This window comes from Gigantopelta aegis, chromosome 10 (genome assembly GCF_016097555.1).
Source record: "Gigantopelta aegis isolate Gae_Host chromosome 10, Gae_host_genome, whole genome shotgun sequence".
Classification (NCBI taxonomy): domain Eukaryota; kingdom Metazoa; phylum Mollusca; class Gastropoda; order Neomphalida; family Peltospiridae; genus Gigantopelta; species Gigantopelta aegis.
This window is the reverse complement of record NC_054708.1, coordinates 70,647,835-70,672,752: the sequence shown is the minus strand read 5'-3', so window position 1 is coordinate 70,672,752 and position 24,918 is coordinate 70,647,835. Positions and strand designations below refer to the sequence as shown.

At 37.0% G+C, this 24,918-nt stretch overlaps 1 protein-coding gene across 8 annotated transcripts in view; it reads left to right on the top strand.

Annotated features, from left to right (window-relative positions):
• LOC121383526 overlaps nucleotides 1–24,918 on the top strand; it is a 91,721-nt gene that overhangs the window by 44,927 nt on the left and 21,876 nt on the right. Inside the window, exon 4 of one of the 8 annotated variants that reach the window (XM_041513612.1) lies at nucleotides 15,777–16,282. The exons of 5 other annotated variants lie outside the window; for them this stretch is intronic. In XM_041513612.1, the coding sequence (XP_041369546.1) occupies nucleotides 15,777–15,977 (201 nt within the window). In that variant the 3' untranslated portion in view covers nucleotides 15,978–16,282. Of the gene's footprint in view, nucleotides 1–1,928; nucleotides 7,222–9,351; nucleotides 9,607–15,776; nucleotides 16,283–24,918 lie in introns of those variants that run through there. 2 more of the 8 variants (XM_041513611.1, XM_041513599.1) reach the window with 2 other exon arrangements.

Sequence of the window (24,918 nt, the reverse complement as noted above, 5' to 3'; positions counted from 1 at the left end):
TACCAACCTTTGTTTTTCTATTTAAGCATATGTCCTGATTATGGATGGGGCGGGATGTAGGTTAGTGGTAAAGTGCTCACTTGATGCACGGCTGGTTTGGGATCGATTCCAGTTGGTGGGCCCACTAGGTTATTTGTTGTTCCAACTGGTATATGAAAGGTGTGTACTATCCTGTCTGTGGGATGGTACATATAAAAGATCCCTTGCTACTAATGGAAAAATGAAGTGGATTTCCTCTCAAAGACTATGTCAGAATTACCACATTTTTTACATCCAATAGCCAATGATTAATAAATCAATCTGCTCTAGTGGTGTTGTTAAACAAAACAAACTTTAACCATTGAAATAACATGCTAATACTATTATATAATGTCTATATAAGCAGTGTCCTGATTATTGACATTCCTAACTTCAAAAGGACTCTCTGTTGAAGTCGGAGGTTGTACCCAGAACAAGCATGCTTGAACAGTTTTCTAATGGAAGCAGGTCAAAAATGTCCCAGACCCATATTGATATTGTAATATTAGTTTTAGGGAGATCCTGTGGTGATTACATGGGCTCGTTTCATCACCAGTTAACCAGTTATGATTTAGCAGGAAGGGATCTTTTACAGACTTTCTACCAGAAAATAATTTGAAGGTACATGTACTAACAAAAACAAAACAGATAATAAATGCCACAACAACATGTAGGTGGTTATTGGTTTGAAATCTTTTAAAATATGACACTGCACATTTCATGTACTTTGACAAATTTTAAACAGCAGTTCTCTTACTATAATATTTCTAATAAAATATGTGAAAATGTATCCATAAATTTCCAAGAATTATAGGGTAGGTAATTTTACCCTTCGTACCCTCTAACAGAAACCTGATTTTATATGTATTTCCAACAGGCAGGACAGCTGAAACCACAGCCTCCAGTATATTAGTTTGGAGAACTTTGATCATCTACAGTACTAGACCAGTACTGAGAAACCTGTCTAAACCAGACTCTGAACAAATGGGAATTCTGTCAAAACCAGCCAAGTTTCCCAAATTTTATCAATTCTAAACACCAAATCCTGTCTGAATCGATAAATATTAGGTCCCCAGCTTGATCTGATTTAGACAGGACCTAGGCTCGTGCTTATAAAACTTTTATTGAGTCCACACTCAATCTCTAATGGCATCACAGACATACAGTTTGTATGGCGTTGTCATGACATTACTGTCTCAGACTATTAGCCTCGAGTCGAGACAAAACGTTTTATAAGCACCACATGTGCAGGCCAGGTCGCCTCCTGGCTCTGCATTTATGATTTGCTGCTTCTTCCACTTATTTTGGCTTTGATATGAATATTTACTTTACCTGTCTTCCTGTAGTCTCTATCTTGTAAGCCCTTAAACAAATTATGCATGATTTCATTAAGTTAATATTTACAGTATATATATATATATATATATATATATATATATATATATATATATATACCAGTATACAAACATCTTCAATAGTTTTTTTTTTTATTAATATTATTAATTAACATATTTATCTGTACATGTATATCATATTTTGGGTAAACTAGTTTAGACATGGACTAAAACATTGCTGTTTGCTTTCAAACATTGAGCATCTATATATGTTCATGCATTTTACATGCATTTTGATAATATGTTTTTTTAATTTTCAATGTAGAAAAGAGATATAAACATAGATAAGAGAACATGTCAGACTAAGATGCTGGTAGACTAATAATTAATTACATACATAACACAAATAAACATAGATAAAACATGTCTGATTTTATTGCTGGTAAACTAATTATAAACGTGACACAAGATAAATATTACTGTTCTCTTTTTTTTTTTTCAAAAGAAATATTGTTGCACCATACTTTTTGCTGCTTTACTGGCACCCTTCTTAGACTGTGTATCTGGTTTCTTCAGAGTTGCCTGCAGCAGACATTCCGACGCCGGAAAGGACGCCAGTATGCTCCAGTTGCTATGGAAAATGCTTACCTGGCCGTGCAGGAAGGCAAAATGACGGTCAGTGCAGCAGCCCGAAAGTTCGGTGTCCCACAGCCCACCCTGCACGCTCGCTTCAAGTTCGGTCGCGGCCCAGGGGTTCTGAGGCGGGGCCGGAGACCGGGATGTTTGATGGGTTCCAGCTTCTACAAAGGCTTGCCAACCATGGTGCAGGATGAGATTCCCAACCTAGACATGTCAGGACTGGATAACAGTCAGGTGGATTCCTCCTTTGACAGACCCACTGAGAACGATGTTGATACGTGTCGGGATCTGGTTGAGGAGCTGATGCCCAACGGTCCTGAATAAACAGCAAAGATTAGTTGAGTCATTGAAACACAGACATACTTAATATACAGTGAAACACTTCTTTTTGTTTTCTTCTTTTTTAAAAAAAACAAAAAACAATATTTATTCAAATAAATGAAGTGGATTGGAAAACAGGTCTATATAAATGACTCTTGACAATATAAATGCCTCTCCATAGTGAAACCTTTCTAAAGTGGACACCCATGGGACCAAGAAACAAGTCTGATTTAGTAAGGGGTTAGAGAGGTTATGTTCTGTACTCCTATTGAAAAGGGGATCATGAAAAACATCTGGTTTTGACAGAATTCCGGTTTACACCGGGTCAGGAGCCAATTTCACAAAATATTGTAAGTTTAATTTTGCGACTACTAGTTACACTTGTCATACATTTAAATGTATTTGGCATCTATTTCATGCAGAAAATTACATCATTACTGAAGATGAAACAATGCGAGTTGTGGTTTAGTCGAGGAGCTGATGCCCAACGGTCTTGAATAAATGGCAAAGATTAGGTTTAGTTATAGATTTACATTTACATGCAAGACTATGTTTAGGATGTTTTGTGAACTTGACCTCTGGTTTTTTAGTGCTTTTACTGTACTTCTAACAGTGCATGCTAAAAACCAATGTATTTATATATGAAGGTTATGTTCATGATTTCACATGTATAATGTGGACGATGGTCTGTCTGAAACAAACAAAACCTACTGGACAGTCCCAGAATTTATTCCAGTATGCTACATGTAAAAGTACATGTATTAGTTACCAAATGATGTTCATATTTGTCTCACCTACAATGCTTACATCTTTATACTAATACAATGTAATAATATTAAATTTTAAGTTCAGAGGTTGGTTCCTGTTTATTCTCTTTTTTTCTTTTCTTTTTTTTTTCTTTTTTTTTTGGTGAATGTGACAGTGGAGTGCAGGTGGGTGTTTATAAATAAACAAAACAAAAGTATCTGAATTTTTAAGCCTGGTTTAAAATTAAAATATATAATGTTTATGTCAAATTGCATTATGTAATAATGATCCAACAAGTAATAATTAAATTTCAAAAGAACTGCATAACAGTACACTGGAAAGTTAATTATTGCTTAGGTCATCATCATTAACTTCCTTGGTCCACAGAGAAGACATTAATATTAAAAGCCAAACCCACCCCCACCAAAACTTAAATATACAAATTAAATATTTTATTTTATTTTAAATTAACTTTTGATATTTTTTTTATGGTTGTAAATATTTATAACTTGGATTGATTTTCTTTAATACTGTACTATATACTTATTCCTTTCTTTATTCATTTAAAGGACACAGATTTGAAATGTTTTTGAATAATTTCTGTTAATATCTCTGGTATAGTTTATACAATTTGATACTGCATTTCATGGCTGTATATTTTGGCTGCCTCTTGTCAAAAAATGCATTTAAATGTTGGGTGGTTTATTACCCAACATACATGTATATATATTTATAATATTTACTTAAAATGCAGCTCCTTTTTATATCACAGATGTGTAGATATATACAAAGATTCATATTTCCTGACAGTGGGTCATATTAAACAGCATTAAACAAAATTATTTGGTACAGTAACTTTACGATTTACCTTTCCATTCCAAAACATATTTATTAAAAATAAAGGAGCAACTTATTTTTAGACTCTCCTTCATTATTTGCTTAATTATTGACTTAACGTAGTTAATAATTTTTATAAGATTTTATATGTATTTAAATTCTAAACAGTTCTGGGGCCTAATTCACAAAGGTCTCTTAGACAACAAAGCATCCTCTTCGCAAGTCTTTTAGCATTGCACTGCGAGATCACAAAGTTGCGAGAGTTTAGTGAATTAGGCCATGAAACTTGTGATTCTAATTTGGACGTTAGCTTCATTTCACATTAACTTAAAATGTTTAACAATATATATACTTAATGGAAACCATACAATTCACAGTATTTTAAGAAAAAGCAATATATTTTGCTATTTTATGATACAGGTATGTATAAGCATATTGCTAAAGTGAAATATTTTATCACTTTAGTGTGTATGTGTAGATCTAGTCCCAATGTCAGTGTGATGGTTTATTTGATTCTGAGATCCCCAGGACATTTTATTCATAGAATCCCTTGTGTTGTTATTATCAGTTACTACATTGTTTGTGTGGCATACTGGTTGTATTGTAAGTGTAGATAACAAGAAGACGTAACAATTCTAACCTTTATTAGATATTGTTTTGTGTTTGTAGTTGTGCCATTATGGTCAAACATTGTGCTTGTGTATTGACTTGTGTTAATTTTGTTGTTGTTAATCCAAAGTGGAGATAGTCAAAATCGTAAACCCAGTGCATTTATAGTATATGTGAATTTAAAACTGTCAGAACTGTAAACTGAGTACATTTATAGTACATGTGAATTTAAAACAGTCAAAACTGTAAACTGAGTGCATTTATAGTACATGTGAATTTAAAACAGTCAAAATTGTAAACTGAGTACATTTATAGTACATGTGAATTTAAAACAGTCAAAACTGTAAACTGAGTACATTTATAGTACATGTGAATTTAAAACAGTCAAAACTGTAAACTGAGTACATTTATAGTACATGTGAATTTAAAACAGTCAAAACTGTAAACTGAGTACATTTATAGTACATGTGAATTTAAAACAGTCAAAACTGTAAACTGAGTACATTTATAGTACATGTGAATTTAAAACAGTCAAAACTGTAAACTGAGTACATTTATAGTACATGTGAATTTAAAACAGTCAAAATTGTAAACTGAGTACATTTATAGTACATGTGAATTTAAAACAGTCAAAACTGTAAACTGAGTACATTTATAGTACATGTGAATTTAAAACAGTCAAAACTGTAAACTGAGTACATTTATAGTACATGTGAATTTAATTTTTTGTGTCAAAACTGTAAACTGAGTACATTTATAGTACATGTGAATTTAAAACAGTCATAACTGTAAACTGAGTACATTTATAGTACATTTGAATTTAAAACAGTCAAAACTGTAAACTGAGTGCATTTATAATACATATGAATTTAAAACAGTCAAAACTGTAAACTGAGTACATTTATAGTACATGTGAATTTAAAATAGTCAAAACTGTAAACCCAGTGCATGTATAATACATTTGAAATTAAAAAGAGTCAAAACTGTAAACCCAGTGCATGTATAGTACATGTGAATTTAAAATAGTCGAAACTGTTAACCCAATGCATGTATAGTACATGTGCATTTAAAATTATTTTTAGTGGTATATTTAACCAAAGAGTTGATAGGTTTACAGAAGTATTTCACACATGTACACTTGTAGAATAGTTGTTGATAATCACAAGAATTGACTGTAGACTCGAGCCTTCAAGATGAACTACATGAACTTGTTTTATATTCACCAGCTCACTGAGCCAACCAGTCAACTTACATGTTCTTTAAAACAGAAATTGGTTTGAATACTAATATTAATATGCTGTTTTTGTTGGCGATTTAATTACTACATACATACATACATACATACATACATACATACATACATACATACATACATACATACATGGATGAATGAACATACCTACTTTAATATAGTCTGAAGGGCTAGTACGGTAAGTTGTGTAACTTGTGTCTGATCCGTTTGTTCTTTAAAAAACAATAAAATATGTCTCACTCAATAGAGTATAACATAAGCTGTTTCTTGGTTTAAACAATATTTGTATGTTTGTTCTAAAACAGTAGCGGGCTGGGGATTGGCCATCATGTGTTAGCCTATATAAGGTCAATAAGCTGTTTCTTAATATTTTGAGTTATTCACATGCTTAATAAATATGGGTATCTTGAACAGCATATTATTTCCACCTCTGAAATGTTCAGAAAGAACCCTGATTGTAGTGGATGTTACTATGATTGAAACTGTCAAAATGTGGACTGTGCAGTTCATGTAAATTAGTGCATGAACATTGTTATTTCAGTGTATTTATTGATAGAAATGTTCAGAAAACATATTCATCCTGTAACTTTAAAACCCCCACAAAAACCCCAAACAAATTGTGAATAAGCAAATGATGCAACATTTATAATTATATGTATAGATGTTGTTTTCCTGGTTTACAATAGATAATTTGTAGAAACCTTTGGACAAACAGAACTGCTGAATTATACAGAAGTAATTTTGGATTCAAATAAAGAAACAATGGTCTTCTTTGTACATACATGTATGATGTATATACATCTGTAGTTTGTACGTTTGTCATACAGTTAGATGTATTCATACTCAGATACTTTTGCAATCTGTTTTACACACATGTACATGTAAATAAATGTTGTGTTGATATACATGTATTTGTGATCCAGGTAACTGACAGAACTTAAAAATTATTAAACCGACAATGTTAAAATAAGAAAGCCATTTTTCTTTGTTTCTTTGTTATATCTGTTAAATATACCAATTTGTGTTAGATCTCTAGTTCGTAATGTAAAGAAGGCTTATATATATATATATTTATTTTGTCATTTTCCTTGACCCATGTATAAAAAAACCCAGTACCCAGTCCATTTTAAATAGTAGTTACATGCATAATATTTTTAAATGCACATTTATTTTTACTAATACTAGATAAATGTATGTGATTTACTTGACTCAGTGTGTAAAATCAGTCCTTTTATAAGGTAACTACAGTTTTGAGTCACTGTATACATTAAACATGTTACACTGATACAAAAAAATGTCAATACATTTATCAGTCTGATTTGCAAGAAGCAGATTCATTTCATTCAACTTATTTTCGTGCTTATATCTAATTAAGGTTCAAGCACGTTATCCTGGGCACACACTTCAGCTATCTGGTCTGTCTGTCCAGGACAGTGGGTTACTTGTTAGTTGTTAGTGGTTAGTGAGAGAGAAGAGGGTGTAGTGGTTTTACACCTACCCACTGAGTCATTAAAACTCGCTCTGGGTGGGAGCCGGTACCGGCCTGCGAACCCTGTACCTAGCAGCCTTGTGTCCAATGGCTTAACCACGAAACCACTGAGGCCGGTGCAGAAACTGCAACAAGCTTAAATTAGCCTTTAATTAGTTTTATATAGAACATAATAAATGATTTACCAGTTAGGATGTTTATGTCTTCAGTAAGGAACAAATAAAAATATTCTCAGGAGGGACATACAGGGTTCAAGCTAGGTTGGCAACACAGGGAGAAGTGGCTTTTCCCTCCAAACATATGTCATATAAATTTCATACCCAGTACCCAGTTAAATCAATCTATTTTCAATATCCTTACACATTGGCCTATATTGTTATGAGTATTGCTATAAATTGTATTTCACAGATAATTGTCAAAAATTAGTGTTCTATTTATTATGTGAAAAAATCTATACTGGGTAATAATTAAACATTTGTATTAAAATAACATTTGGGAGGCCAATTTAAGTTTGAAAACAAAGAGCATCAAATGCAAACTCTGTTAAACTATTTGAAGTCATTTTGTGTTTGCTAAGTAATGACAATGTCATATTTAGTACCGACAAGGTTATTGGTTTGTAAGCATGAAATCATTCAATAATATTGTATGTTACACCATGTGTAATATTTAATATTAAACAAATATGAAAAATATTGTCCCCATTATTATGCTTTTGCTACTAACATACAAATGTTATTTATTTTACAAATACATGTAGAATACTTTTTGTCAGTTTTTGTATAATTCCACAGTCTTTAAAATCTCCTCTTTTCAAAAATTCCAGTTGTTGTGTTTTAGATTCTTTTTATAGATTTATGTACCTTAAACAGTGACCCATTTACAATTAAATTTATAGAAACAGGTTCTGGTGTTTATTTTCTTTATCACATCATGTCAGACAGTGCTTGTGTTTGCTGGATGTGATACATTAACTCTGTTGAATGATACTTGAAAACTACAGCTTTAGTTTCATATTAAAACTTATACTTGGTGCATCATTTAAAAATAGTACTTGGATCCAGTGGGTCTTGTGGTGAACATCATGGGTGTATGACGGGGGGGGGGGGGGTGTCTCTGCCCCCCCCCCTTCCCCCCAAATTCGGGCAAAACAGTGGGGGAAATTCGGGCAGTTTTTATCTGGGTAAAATTTTGGGCAAATCAACCCCTTCAGCCCCCCTAAATCAAAGAGTCCCCATACACCCATGGTGAACATACCTTCATTTCCAGATCTTTTATTTCTGAAAAGAATACATATACTAATAACTATTAAGAGTAGTTATGCCTATATAATGTACAGAGATGTAATTAATACAGTAATATGGGATTCAATATCAGTACTGTGACATTAACTGTTAGTAACTTGGTTAACTTCCTGATACTGGATGCAAGTTCTGGTGGCAGTCAATACTTGCTTTTATTATTTGTGTGTTTCTTTAATTGTTTTCATCAGTATATAATAAAAAAAAACCCTTTACAACAAATTTCACTACATGTATATTAAGCACGATTTTTACTGATGTGATTTCGCATGTGAATTTATGTATTTACGTAGGGCCATTTCCATATTCACTATTCCGCGCGTGTGCATTCAGTGTGCTGGAAAAAAAAGTTGATCGATGAGTAATTTTTCATGCATGATTTTTTCTTCAGCATAGTGACGTAATGAGAAGTATTTACTTTCGGCCTGAAATTATACATCGACGATGTATAGTAAACTGCTTGTGAAAATGCAGATATTGAAAAGCTCATTTCTGCAAATGGAAACGCACACGATAAATCACGCACGGAAAGTGGGCCATACCCTGTGATATGTGGCCAAGACACACTGGTCAGTACTGCTTGAACATGTACTGATTGTGGTAGAATTTTTATAAAAATATATAATAAACACATGCGCACAAACAACAAAACTCCAAAAAAAATTCAGAAATGCAGTGGGTGGTTGGTATGGGGCTATCTATAGATAATATGCATGTACATGTTGCATGGCAATATAAACTAAAAAAAAAACCCCACAAGAATTGCCCAAATTGTGACTGAGCACTGTCTTTTGGTCTCTACAGAAACTGCCTCGGGTGCGCCAAGCTGTGCAGTATTCTCCCCAGGACATGATGGATGCATACAGTGCCGTCCAGCAGGGTGTGATGTCTCTAGCGAAAGCCTCCAGGCATTATGGGATTCCTAAACAGACGCTGTTCGATAGAATTAAGTACAACCGAGGACCTGGCATTTTGAATAGAGGGCGAAAAGCTTATTTCCAAACTTATTGATGTCAGCGGGAAAGTAAAAAAAGAGTAAAGTTTGTTTTATTTAATGACGCCACTAGAGCACATTGATTTTTTATTTTATCATCGGCTATTGGACGTCAAACATATGGTCATTCTGATACTGTTTTTTAGAGGAAACCTGCTGTTGCCACATAGGCTACTCTTTTATGACAGGCAGCAAGGGATCTTTTATTTGCGCTTCCCACAGGCAGGATAGCACAAACCATGGCCTTTGTTGAACCAGTTATGGATAACTGGTCGGTGCAAGAGGTTTACACCTACCCATTGAGCCTTGCGGAGCACTCGCTCGGATCCGAACCCAGTACCTACCAGCCTGTAGACTGATGGCCTAACCACGACGCCACTGAGGCCGGTCAGTGGGAAAGAAACAACATTATGGGATTAGTGAACAGTGCTGTTCAATAGAATTAAGTATAATCGGGGACACAACATTTTGAGTAGAGGACAAAAAGGTCTCTTCAGTAGAATTAAGTATAACCCCTTACCCAGCATTTTCAGTAGAGGACAAAAAGCATATTTCCAAACTTACTGATGTAAACGGGAAAGATAGAACATGGGATTTGTGAACAGTGCTGTTTGATAGAATTAAGTATAACTGAAGACCGGGCATTTTGAGTTGAAGACGAGAAAGCTTATTTCCAAACTTACTGATGTCAACAGGAAAGAAACAACATTATGGGATTTGTGAACAGTGCTGTTTGATAGAATTAAGTATAATCAGAGACACAACATTTTGAGTAGAGGATGCAAAGCTTACTGATGTCAACAGCGAGAGAGAATATGAAAGACTAACATTAAAAGATAATTCTGTGATGTGACTGATATACAGTAATATAAACTGTTAACACTCCCTCCCCACCAGTTGAGATAAGTCCAGATCTTACCAATTTTGCCATGCTTGTAGCCAATTAAGGTTCAGGCTTGTCCCCTTTTCAGATATGTTTACAGAAAACCATTTAATTTTTTATTGAAGACTACAGTTGCAGCAGTCTGATATTAAATCATGAGTCTGTACTCTGTACATCTTACGTTTATTTCTGAGTTTTGTTTGCTATGGATATTACATACATGTATCAAGATTTCTGTTTCTTTGTCAACTTGACATCACCAAGCAACATTTACAAATGTTTTAAAAGTTAGACCCTTTTAATAAGTTTGATAATATGGTCATATATTGTCAAAAAGATCAGTGGCATAGTTTGTTGCATAATTTAGTGCAGTGAGGTGATGCATAGTGTTATAATATATTAATTTATTATATTTTACGGTACACATAATTTGTTAATGACATGCATATTTGCATGTATCCTAAACTATAAGAGAAAGGAAATCCACAGGTATCTATTTGTAGTTGGTGTACAAGGAGCATTCTTTAATTAAATGTCAGTGACTTATTATTTCTGTTTGCATATTGTTCTCGGTTTAATGAATTTACCAAATATAGGTTGGGGTTTTTTTTTTTTTTTTTTTATTGGGGTTTTTTTTTTTCATTTGGTGCATACTTCTAGTCAAATGGCAAGCTTAATTTAAATACAATTTAAGAAACATTTCTCCTTTGAAGCCTTCCTTTATATACCCAATGCTATCCACAGGTAGACCCTAACATAAGAATGAGCACTTATCAGATGTATGTTGAAACTGGCACACACACCACACCTACGGACCCCCAGAAACAAAACATATTGCTTGTTCTGTACAAACACAAAACTCGCTTACTGAGGATGAATTGCATTTTATACTAACCTGTCCAATGTATAATTCGGTGAGATCGGGTTTATTGAACATCATAAACTCACACGCTAAAGCTTTTAATTCACTCTCTAATAATAAAAAATTCTTGGCCAAATATACTAAGCCTGTTTATGTCTTGTACATATGTAACTATACTCTTCAAAAAAAGAAACGCAAAAGGGTACAAATGGGTTATAACTCCGATTTTATGTTTCCTACCAGTTCATGCTTTGTGAATATAAGGTCATTGCATGTCCCAAACACATTCCAACGGTTACATTCGATAAAACGCAGCTACTGTACAATAAAGTTCCAAAATGTGAATATTCGCAAAAACGCAGCCACGTGCAAACCATGTCACCACTGCACGTGCGTTGTCTGCACGTGCGTTGTCTGCACGTGCAACATGAACACCGACAGTATAAAAGTGCAGGGTGTTCGCTTGCCTGGCCTCTGTATCTGGCCGACAGTTGACAATCCAGGACATGCCACGTCTCAGTGAACCGCAGAGAAACAATGCCATCGGCCGACTAGACGCAGGCGAATCCAGAACGGCCGTTGCCAGGGCATTCCATGTGTCCCCAAGCACCATCTCCAGACTGTGGGACCGTTACCAGCAACATGGATCAACACGTGACCTCCCTAGATCCGGTCGACCACGGGTCACTACCCCCGGGCAGGACCGCTACATCCGGGTACGCCACCTTCGGGAACGATTGACTACTGCCACCTCCACAGCCGCAGCAATACCAGGTGTGCGCAGGATATCCGACCAGACCGTACGGAACCGCCTACGTGAGGTAGGAATTCGTGCCAGACGTCCAGTTCGAGGTGTCATCTTAACACCACAACACTGTCGACTCCGACTGCAGTGGTGCCAGATTCATCGACAATGGCCTCAACTGCGATGGAGACAGGTGTGGTTCAGTGACGAGTCCCGATTTCTGCTCCGACGTCATGATGGAAGATGTCGCGTGTATAGGCGTCGTGGTGAACGTTATGCGGCAAACTGCGTGCAGGAAGTGGACAGATTCGGCGGGGGTAGTGTCATGGTGTGGGCAGCCATCTCACACACTGGCAGAACTGACCTGGTCCACGTGCAGGGCAACCTGAATGCACAGGGCTACATTGACCAGATCCTCCGGCCACACATCGTTCCAGTTATGGCAAACGCCAACGCAGTGTTCCAACATGACAACGCCAGGCCTCACACAGCACGTCTCACAATGGCTTTCCTACAGAACAACAACATTAATGTCCTTCCTTGGCCATCGACATCACCGGATTTGAACCCAATTGAGCATCTATGGGACGAGTTGGACCGACGCCTCCGACAGCGACAACCACAGCCCCAGACCCTGCCCGAGCTGGCAGCAGCCTTGCAGGCCGAGTGGGCCACCATCCCCCGGGACGTCATCCGTACTCTGGTTGCTTCAATGGGCAGGCGGTGCCAGGCAGTTGTCAACACACGCGGAGGCCACACCCGGTATTGACTCCAGATGACCTTGACCTTGGTGGTGTGTCCTATCACTTACTCACAATGGACTAGAGTGAATTGTGAACAATCCTGCAACATTTGGTAATTATCAGACTCACCATTCAATAATTAAATCAATTCTCCAAATGTTACGACAATGTGGTTTTGCGTTTCTTCTTTTGAAGAGTATACATAAACTTAGTGTGTTTAAACACCTGTTTATGTCTTGTACATATGTAACTACATAAACTTAGTGTGTTTAAACACCTGTTTATGTCTTGTACATATGTAACTACATAAACTTAGTGTGTTTAAACACCTATGTTTAATTAAAATGCTTTGTAAATTCAACCCTTTTTTTTTTTGCGATGGGTAAAAATGAAATTGCAATAGCTCTGGCCAAATACACCTGTTTAACTACTGAAGTCGGAAAATAGCACCTTAATAATAACTACTTGACACTGCGACAGCTATATATGTTGTTTTTTGTTTGTTTTATTTGTATTAACAACTTATTGTCCAATTTTTTGCTTTAAGACAATATATTTTATGTGCTTCCTATCTCTTTGGCAATAAAATTTATGTTACGATGATATTTCTTTTCAAACTAAATAAACTTACTTTGAAAGAAAGAAAGAAAGAAATGTTTTATTTAACAACGCACTCAACACATTTTTTATTGACGGTTATATGGCATCAGACATATGGTTAAGGACCACACAGATTTTGAGAGAAAACCCGCTGTCGCCACTACATGGGCTACTCTTTCCGAATAGCAGCAAGGGATCTTTTATTTGCACTTCCCACAGGCAGGATAACATAAACCATGGCCTTTGTTGAACCAGTTATGGATCACTGGTCAGTGTAAGTGGTTTACACCTACCCATTGAGCCTTGCGGAGCACTCACTCAGGGTTTGGAGTCGGTATCTGGATTAATAATCCCATGCCTCGACTGGGATCCGAACCCAGTACCTACCAGCCTGTAGACCGATAGCCTAATCACGACGCCACCGAGGCCGGTAACTTACTTTGAAGTAAAGGCACATTCTGACTGTGACTTGTAGTATCGGTAATGACTTGTAGGTTTGACTCTACCACGATTCATTGTTCCATTTTAGTTTGAAAGAGCACAACTAACCTTTGCATTTCAAGTTAGCCTTTCAGTTTTGATCTCTGCTCAAAGTCTCTTTGAACTGAATGGTTTTGCATGTGAAATTGTTCCAAAGTCTGTTTGAACTGAATGGTTTTGCATGTGAAATTGTTCCAAAGTCTGTTTGAACTGAATGGTTTTGCATGTGAAATTGTTCCAAAGTCTGTTTGAACTGAATGGTTTTGCATGTGAAATTGTTCCAAAGTCTGTTTGAACTGAATGGTTTTACATGTGAAATTTTTCCACACATGACTGATGATTGGTTGTTAGCCAAGTTTTATTTGAGCAGGGTTTTTTGTCTGTTTTTAAGTGCAGGAATGTTATTGACAACTCCAAAATACATGTAGTTGTGATAATTCATAAAATACATTACAAGTTTTTAAAATCTTAGTAGACCTTAACATTTCAGTGATTTTGAGGTGAAATGTTTTGAGGTCAACATGTTTAGAGGTCAACATGTTTATTGTTAATTTGAGCACAGTTATTTTGGGCATACATATTTTGGGCACACCGTTTGTCACCTTGACCATGACTAGTTGAAGGTTATTAAATAAAACTCTCATACATGTACTTTTATTTGAATCTGTGATGAGAAATCGGATTGTAGTATACAACTGAGTAGTATTGTGATATTAAATAAGCCTCTTATATTTGAATCTGTGATGAGAAATCAGATTGTAGTATACGACCAAGTTGTATTGTGATATTAAATAAGCCTCTTATATTTGAATCTGTGATGAGAAATCGGATTGTAGTATACGACTGAGTTGTATTGTGATATTAAATAAGCCTCTTATATTTGAATCTGTGATGAGAAATCAGATTGTAGTATACGACTGAGTTGTATTGTGATATTAAATAAGCCTCTTATATTTGAATCTGTGATGAGAAATCGGATTGTAGTATACGACTGAGTTGTATTGTGATATTAAATAAGCCTCTTATATTTGAATCTGTGATGAGAAATCAGATTGTAGTATACGACTGAGTTGTATTGTGATATTAAATAAGCCTCTTATATTTGAATCTGTGATAAACAAAAGCAGGGGATGTAGCATGCAGTCAGTTTGTATTGTGAGAAGCACAAAATCAATACGATTGTAACTGCATGCTACATGTCATACAGCATAAGAAGTATGTGAACAAAGAATACTACAAATCACATGGTGCAAGTCGTTATGACACGTAGCTTAGTGGTGAAGCGCTCGCTTGATCACGGTCGGTCTGGAATCGATCCCCATTGGTGGGCCCATTGGGCTATTTTCCATTGAAGCCAATGCACCATGACTTGTATATCAAAGGCATGGTATGTGCTACCCTGTTTGTGGGATGGTGCTTATAAAAGATCACTTGCTATTAATGGAAACATGTAGTGGATTTCCTCTCCAAGACTGTTATCATATGTAAAAACTACCAACTATTTGACATCTAGTAGCAGATGATTAATAAATCAATTTGCTCTAGGGGTATCGATCATTAAACAAAACAAACTTTCATTACAGTGAGAATGCCCCGTAATGTTGTCACAGAGTCAAAGTTTGTTTTGTTTAACAACACCACTAGAGCAAATTGATCATCGGCTATTGGATGTCAAACATTTGGTAATTCTAACATTGTCTTAGAGAGAAAACCTGCTACATTTTTCCATTAGTAGCAGGGGATCTTTTATATGCACAATCCCACAGACAGGATAGCACATACCATGGTCTTTGATATACCAGTCATGGTGCACTGGCTGGAACGAGAAATAGTCGATTGGGCTCACCAACGTGATTACCACTGGGCTACATCCTGCCCTGTCATGGAGTCGTTGATTGTGTTGGTGTTTCTGACTTCTTCAGACCCATCCGTTGAGGCAGCGCCACCAGTACACCCCGGAGGAGCTGCGAGCGGCGTACGAGGCGGTGCAGACAGGGACGATGACGGTGACAGCCGCGGCTAGAGTGTTTGGCATCCCCAGACAGACCCTCAAGGACCGGATGAAGTTCCAGCGCGGACCAGGCATTCTCCGCGGGCGACACTACTTACAGTCATCTCAGTGATACTGCTCGGTGACACACTTTATATATCTGATAGAACAGCATGGACCAGGCATTCTCCGGTTTGGCCTTGATGGTTTCTGGGTGGAAATAGCACCACTGATTAGTTTTTATGTTCCAGAGGGGACCATGTGTTCTCCGTGGATGCTACTATTCACACATCTCAGTAATCCATTCTGCTTGGTGACAGCGTTTTATGTCTTTTGACAGAACATTGTCTGTATAGGAGCAGAATGTAGCCCAGTGGTAAAGCACTCACTTGATGCCGGTTTAAGATCGATCCCCCTTGGTGGGCCCATTGGGCTATTTCTCGTTCGAGCCAGTGCACCACAACTGGTATTACAAAGGCTTTGGTATGTGCTATCTTGTCCGTGGGATGGTGCATATAAAAGATCCCTTGCTACTAATCGAAAAATGTAGTGAGTTTCCAAATGTTTGACATCCAATAGCTGATTATTAATAAATCAACGTGCTCTAGTGGTGTTGTTAAACAAAACAAACTTTAACATTGTCTGTAAAGATGTATGACAAGCAACAGACAGAAGTGAAAATTTGCCTTAACCATTTGTCGCCTTTGGTGAAAATAACACTGGTGATTTGTTAAAGTTAAAGTGCTTTAATGACCGTGATGTGTGTTCTAGCGGGGACCAGGCATTATCCGCAGATGCCACTATTCACATTCATGTCGGTGACTCTGATACATTTTATATCTCTGTCAAAACATTCTCTGTTAAGATGTTAGGGCTTTGGATTGCACCAAAATGAGCAAGCCCAAATTAAGGACAATCATGTTAACCTTAAAACATTTCACCTCAAAATCAATGGAATGTTAAGCTATAATTAGATTAAAATAACTTGAAATATATTTCTGATTATATACAACTCTTTACGAGCTATTATTAACATTACTGCACTAAACAAAGCTTGATGTGCTCAGAACAGACAAAAAGCCTGTTGTGTACAAATTAGTGAGATCTTAAGCCCTGGATGCATGGCAGGCAACAGACAAAAGTGGAAAACTGCCAGAACCATTTGTCACCTTTGGTGAAAATAACACTGCTGATTCGTTAAAGTTAAAGTGCTTATAATGACAGGTTTGGCTTTGATGGTCTCTGGGTTGTTTTTGTGTAAAATGCATATTGGTGTATTTCAATTTGGTTATCAATGTTCATTTCAGAATTTCAGATAGGATCTGGGTGAAAATAACATCACAGATTAATTTTTGTATACATGTGTATGGTGCTTATTCATGAGCTTTTGATTGGTTTAAGGACACATAGTCTAAGTGGTGTGTTGGGGATGTCTCGAGTCACATAGTCTAAGTGGTGTGTTGGGGATGTCTCGAGTCACATAGTCTAAGTGGTGTGTTGGGGATGTCTCGAGTCACATAGTCTAAGTGGTGTGTTGGGGATGTCTCGAGTCACATAGTCTAAGTGGTGTGCTGGGGATGTCTCGAGTCACATAGTCTAAGTGGTGTGTTGGGGATGTCTCGAGTCACACAGTCTAAGTGGTGTGTTGGGGATGTCTCGAGTCACATAGTCTAAATGGTCTAAATGGTGTGTTGGGGATGTCTCGAGTCACATAGTCTAAGTGGTGTGTTGGGGATGTCTCGAGTCATATGGCTGAATTTACAAAGCCTGTTTATACCTTACATGCATTTAACTACATACATCTACCATGTTTAAACACCTGTGTTTTAAAAAAAAATAGGGTTCATAAATTTGGCCCATAATGTCTTTACTAGACTTTAGCTCGAGTCGTTTAAGGAGTTTTCTCTACCTGAACCATCTCATAACGAGTCATAGGGATGTTCTGTGCTTGAGCAGTTTAATGACGATGTCATGGAGTACCCTAAGTATACTAGTATTCTAAATGCAGTGTTCGAGATTAAATTTTTTGGCCAGTATCCCAGTTGGATACTAACATTTCAAAATGTGGTATCCCACCTGAGAATTTAGTATTATATGGCATCCCGGTGGGATACTGGGTTCTTGAAGTCTGGTATCCAAAATTAAATTCTGGTATCCCCAGGATATTGGGATACTGTTAATCTCGAACACTGAAATGGTGTTGTATTATTAAACAGTTTAATGCCGATGTCATGGATTATGTTGGCTCTTGAGCCCTGATGATTACCCTAAGTATATTAGTATTCTAAATGGTGGTGTATTATTAAAGACTGTTTGTTTCAATGTTCTGAACAAAACACAGAACATCGAGTTAAAACCTAGTAATTTGGTTTAGTAAAAATGGAATTAGCAAAATAGTAATAACTCGGATGAAACAATAACAGTATATTTTGCTAGTGACGTAATTATTATTATGTTTAATGCACTGTTAGACCAGTCATGTTAGTTAAGCCACTGAGTATCAATGGGCGGGACGTAGCCCAGGGGTAAAGCGTTCATTTGATGCACAGTCAGTCTAGGATTGATCCCCGTCGGTGGACCCATTGGGCTATTTCTCACTCCAGCCAGTGCTCCACAACTGGTGTAACAAAGGCTGTGGTATGTACTATCCTATCTGTGGGGTGGTGCATATAAAAGATCACTTGCTGCTAATCAAAAAGAATAGTCCATGAAGTGGCGACAGTGGGTTTCCTCTGTCAATATCTGTGTGGTTTTTAACCATATGTCTGACGCCATATAACCATAAATACAATGTGGTGAGTGTGGTGTTAAATAAAACATTTCCTTCCTTCCACTGAGTATCACAAGCATAAACATATATCAGGTTTAATGAAGCTTCTTCAGAAACACAAAGGGATGTACCTACATGTATATTCACTTATAGAAATAATACAATATTCAATATATATGAATAGTCCTTATTATTTGTTGTGAGAAATTGCTGTCACTTGCTTTTGTCTGTGTAAAATGATATCCACAGGGGTGAAAAACTGCTCAGTCCAATGGGACGGCAGGCAAAAAGATCTCCCGGCCTGTGATGATGTTGACCAGCAAATACTTGTCGGGCTGGCAGTATTTCAACCACTGCATGAGGTCGACCAATTCATCTGGTCAAGTAAATGATAAATCTGCTAGAATGTCATAAGACAAAAAAAGTTTCAATATGGCTGATACCCGTGTAGAAATATAAACTAAACATGACAAGTACTCTCACTATAAATACAACATACAGGAGGGATTTTTAATCTCTCTGTTGACGTTATGGCATTCCAGTTTCTGTTTGAAATCATTGATGTCAATTTATCTGCCATATTGTACCAGTTTGAATTGCATCCACATAACGCTCACAATCATTGATTATTAGGATGCTTGGGGGGGGGGGGGGGGGGTGCAGGATTTAGTTCAGTCGGTTGAGGTGCTTGCGTCACAGGTTTGAACCACCTCAGTGGATCCATTCACCTGATTGTTTTTTTCTCGTTCCAACCAGTGTACCACAGCTGGTCCAAGGCCGTGCCTTCCCGTGTGGTAAAGTGCATATAAAAGATCCCTTCCTGTATTAGGAAAAATATAGTGGGTTTCCTCTGATGACTACAAGTCAGAATTACCAAATGTTTGACATCCTATAGCCTGTGATTAATTAATTAATGTGCTCTAATGGTGCCGTTAAAGAAAAACTTTATTAGGTTGTTTGGTTGTTTAGCATTTTCCTCATTTCAGAATATTTAAATTTTAAATGAAATGTTCGATTTGTGAATTGTCTATATATTATTGCTTTTACTGATAATGCATGATATTGTGTATATATAGTGTTTGTTTTTAATATTTAATTTACAGTATGTTAATTCATGTTATGGAGACATATGTTATAGTTTATTTCGTAATATACTGAAACACAATGAAAACGCCAAAACAACTTTTCATTGCAAATAACGACAAACTATTAATGAATTGATGGATAATGTAATATGATATTAATGACTGGTATTCATGAGTTACATTCACATGGAAACATGGCCAGTTATCATCAGTAATCGAGTTGCATTCGTAATTAAAAAGTTTTTAAAAAAAGCACCCCATATCAAGGTCAGTATCTGGTGTGTCCACCATTGGCCCGTGAGCATGCGTGAAGACGATGGGGAAAGGATTGGCACAAACATCTCAAATAAGCCACAGGAATGTTCCTCTACTCCTGCAGAGCCTGTGCAAGCTCAGCAATGTTACGCGGTGGTGGCTGGCGGTGACGTACACGGCGTCCTAACTCATCCCACATGTGTTCAATTGGGTTCAAATCCGGTGACACGGCGGGCCAGTTCATAATGGTGATACCAGCTTGTTGCAGGAATGCCTGGGTAATTCTTGCAGTATGTGGACGGGCATTGTCTTGTTGAAACAGAAGGAGACCTGGTCTTCGGTGACGGCGCAAAAGTGGCTGGAGAACTGGTCTTAGAATAACGTCAACATAACACTGGGCTGTAAGGGCATCGTGGACAATGATGAGATCACTCCTGAAATCACAGTTGATTGCCCCCCATACCATCAGACAACCGCCGCCAAACCGATCACGTTCCCTCACACATCGTTCATGGAGTCTCCTGTACACACATACTCTTCCATCGGCAAAGGAGACAGAGAAACGGGACTCATCTGAGAAAACAATGCTCCGGTAAAAGGTTGGTGGATGATTACCATTCTGGAGAGCAAACTGTAGTCTTGTCATGATGTTATCGTTGTACGGGTGTCTGCATTTGAGTCGATGGATGACCATCATCGGATGGATAGGCCTTCCATGATGTCCTATCTTGTTGCTTGCTGTCATCGTTGCAATGCTGAACCGGTCACGGAGGTGGTGTCATCGAATCTGCCGATCTTGGCATGGGGTCGTAACGGGACGTTGACCAGGTTGAGGTCGATCACGGACACTTCCGGTCTGTTGATGACGTTCAACAAGTCATCCAATAGTTGATGGATGGACTCTGAAGATCCTAGCAACTTGGCTTTGCGAAGTCTCCCCTTGAACCATGCCCAATGCTCGCTCCCTTTGTTCTTCTCTGAGTCGTGGTATTCTTAATGTGACGAGGAATATGACACTGTTACGTGACTTTTATGTGTCCACATACTGGCATTTCACGTGCATTGCATGCAACATGATTGAGCATGTAGTGAACGCATTTCACACCATTTTGTGTGTTTTTGTTATTGTATGTGTAACGAGAACAAAACAAGGATTAAAACCCAGACAAAAGTACCAATCAATGGCTTCCTCTCATAAATTGTTATTTTAAGTCCAATAAATATATTTTTTATTAATCACAACAAAATATTGAAAAATATCTGTTTTGTGTTTTCATTGTGTGTCAGTATATATCCCATTTTAAAATACAACTAGTAAATATTTTAAATTGGTGAAAAGAAACATAATTACTCTGAAGCGTTACCCAATAGTTTGAGTTACATTTCTGTAACATAGTATGTATTAGTATAAAAATATGCAGTTGCATTGAAACCAATTACATTTACATATATGTTTACATGTGTTACCCTACGATTTAACCATTTACATTTGTACATCTGTGACAGAGGGAAGGTGAAATTCACATTGCAGAGCATCAACAATGTTTTCTTGTGATATCATGGGTTTTATGGCCATTTACATTTGTACATCTGTGACAGAGGGAAGGTGAAATTCACATTGCAGAGCATCAACAATGTTTTCTTGTGATATCATGGGTTTTATGGCCATTTACATTTGTACATCTGTGACAGAGGGAAGGTGAAATTCACATTGCAGAGCATCAACAATGTTTTCTTGTGATGTCATGGGTTTTATGGCCATTTCACTCATGCAACTCTTCTTATAGAAATTTCATAACAGATAGCACACTGTCCTTTCTAAGGAGAACTTGTTCCAGCCAGTGTACCACAACTTGTATATTAAAGGCCATGGTATGTACTACCCTGTCTATGGGATGGCGCGTATAAAAGATCCCTTGCTGCTAATTGAAAAAAGTAGCCCATGAAGTGGCGACAGTGGTTTTTCTATCTCAGTATCTGTGTGGTCCTTAACAATATGTCTGACGCCATATAATCGTAAATACAATGTGTTGAGTGTGTTGTTAAATAAAACATTTCTTCTTTTTTTCTAAGGAGAAAGTTTTTAAAAATGTCTAAAATGTTCATTGACTACCATACTTTTTATTGTTTGCTTATAAAATAACAAATAGTGTAATTTTACTGACACCCTTATGCTTAAAAATCCCCACAACTTATACTGCAAATATAAAATTTTACCCTCACATTCTAGTGTCCCCTTGATTCATTTGATTACCTTATCTGGAATGCAGCTGAAGTAGATCAGTATGGGGGAATTTCAATTTTTAGAATCTAAAAATATTACAATGGTACATTCGATCATGTTCAGTGATTACCGATAACCTGCTCACCAGTATTTCCTTGATTGTATGTGGTATGTGCTATCCTGTCTATGGGATGGCATATATCAAAGATCCCTTGCTACTAATGAAAAAATGAAGCGGGTTTCCTCTCTAATGCCAATGTTTATTTACTGACTGGGTGTATAGGCCAATATCTTGATATGGAGAGTATGGAAATATGGTGAGAAATGCAAACAAAATATAATGTAGGTAAAATATAGGTATATTAATTTATTGCCATTAAGTACTGCAATATTGAAAGGCTTCATTAATGGCTACATAACAACATTTACACACATGCTCACATGTACATTAGGGCCTCCACGAGTACTCGAGGGTCAAACTCCACCTAGAGCTGAGTACCCACCACTTACACAAGATGATAATGAGACTAAGGAATAAAGTAAAATAGCATTATGCATCTTAATTCCAACGCTGAACATGGATGCCCAATCATACCATTGCATTCAACACATTCAACTTTTTTCTTTCTCTATGTCTCATAGCCCAATAATGTAACTGGCGGGAAGCATAATATGGCAAAATGACATAAAATTTTTTTATAATTAAATGAGAGTGCTCATCGTTGCACGGGTGCTCGTCGTTGCACGGGTGCTCGTCGTTGCACGGGTGCTCGTCGTTGCACGGGTACTCGCGTCCTTTGAGTGGACTTGAGTCTTGCTAGACTTGACCCGTGCCCAAGTACTCGTGGAGACCCTAATGCACATGAGCACAGAAATGAGATGATTAGGGAGGGACTGGTGTGGAGGGATGGAAGGGGGAGATAAGAGAGAGAATGAGAGATGTTTGTTAAAGGTTTTCCCTAAGCCACTGAACTATGTGTACCTGTATATCTGTATTCAGACAAATATCGTATGGGTTTATTTAGTTTTTAATATTTAACTGTGTAAAAATACATTTTACCAGTATGTATACTGTGCATGTTAATGTGTTAATAAGGGATATCTGCTTGGTTTGTTTTCTCAAAAAAAATTCTTTGTTTTTGCCTGTTCACAATAAAACATTTTACTGTTTTCCGTTTCGACAGAACATGTTTATTTCTTACCAAGTTAAACCAATTTTAAGTTATTTTCTGTATGTGTTGGAATAAAAAAGTTTCCTCCATTTACCCTGCTTGGTGTTATTTTATTGTCAGTTCTATAATGAATGCAGGATGCCAGTTCTGCAGTTTATTGAATGCAGGGAACAACTTGCATGTTGTCATTGGTATTGAAGACTCTTTGCTTAGCCCAATTTTCTGGTTTCTCTAGATACCTGTAAGGAGACGGCGCCATTACCCAGCCAGCGCCATGTACAGCGCCTACCAGGAGGTGATGGAAGGGAGGAGCAATGTCACCGCCGCCGCCAGGAAGTTTGGCATCCCCCAACAAACCCTGTACGACCGGGTGAAGTTCAGACTCGGACCGGGGGTCATACACAGAGGGGCACCAAAACGCTTGAGGCCCTAGGGTGATAGCAGCTGGACATTGTCTGTTGTTCATTAGTGTATCATCACCTGGGACCAACTAATCATTGATAGTCTGTTGTTCTGTAATGTGTTGTCACCGGGAAACAGAATGAAAGCAACTGAACATTGATACTCATTTCCTAACTAGTGTCATCATTTTGAAACCAAAGAATGAAAGGAACTGAACATTGTTACCTATTCAATAGTATATCATCTAGAGACACAATGAAAGCAACTGAACATTGTTAGTTGTTCAATAGTATATCATCTAGAGACACAATGAAAGCAACTGAACATTGTTACTCATTTCCTAACTAGTATCATCATTTTGAAACCAAAGAATGAAAGCAAGAAAATACTCATTTGTTAACTGGTATGATTTTGAAACCATAGGATGAAAGGAACTGAACATTGTCAGTTGTTCAATAGTAAATCATCATCTAGAGGCAGAATGAAAGCAACTGAACACTAATACACATTTGTTAATTAGTATCATTTTAAAACCATAGAATGAAAGCAACTGAAGATTGCTAGTCAGTTGTTCAATAGTAAATCATCATCTAGAGGCAGAATGAAGGCAACTGAACACTAATACACATTTGTTAATTAGTATCATTTTAAAACCATAGAATGAAAGCAACTGAACATTGAGACCAAATTAAAACAATTGAACACTATATTAATTTCCAGGTCCCAGATTTTCTAAGCTATCTTAGCGCTATTATATCGTTAGAACCACCATATGCTGTGGCATTTGATTTAGTGATGTCACAAACTTACAACAGTTTTATGATATCAAAAATAGTACTGGTAGTAAATCTTGAGGCAGAGATGAATTTTACTTGTAGAATGCAGGAAATGGCATTTCAGGACATCCAGTTTTCAAAATGTTATGGGAGAGCATACCCTCCTGCTTCCACTGTGCCTGAACTTGGGACCATAAAATGAAAATTACTGAACATTGTTATACATGTTGTTGTAAATTAGTATCTTGATCATAATCTTGTTGTAAGCAATATTTGGATTATGTATTTGTTAAGATATTTAGATCTTTATTGTCTAGACTGCGTAGTATTACAAAGATTATTGGTTGACACATGACATCACCACATGTCCGACTGCATTTCTCTGGACAT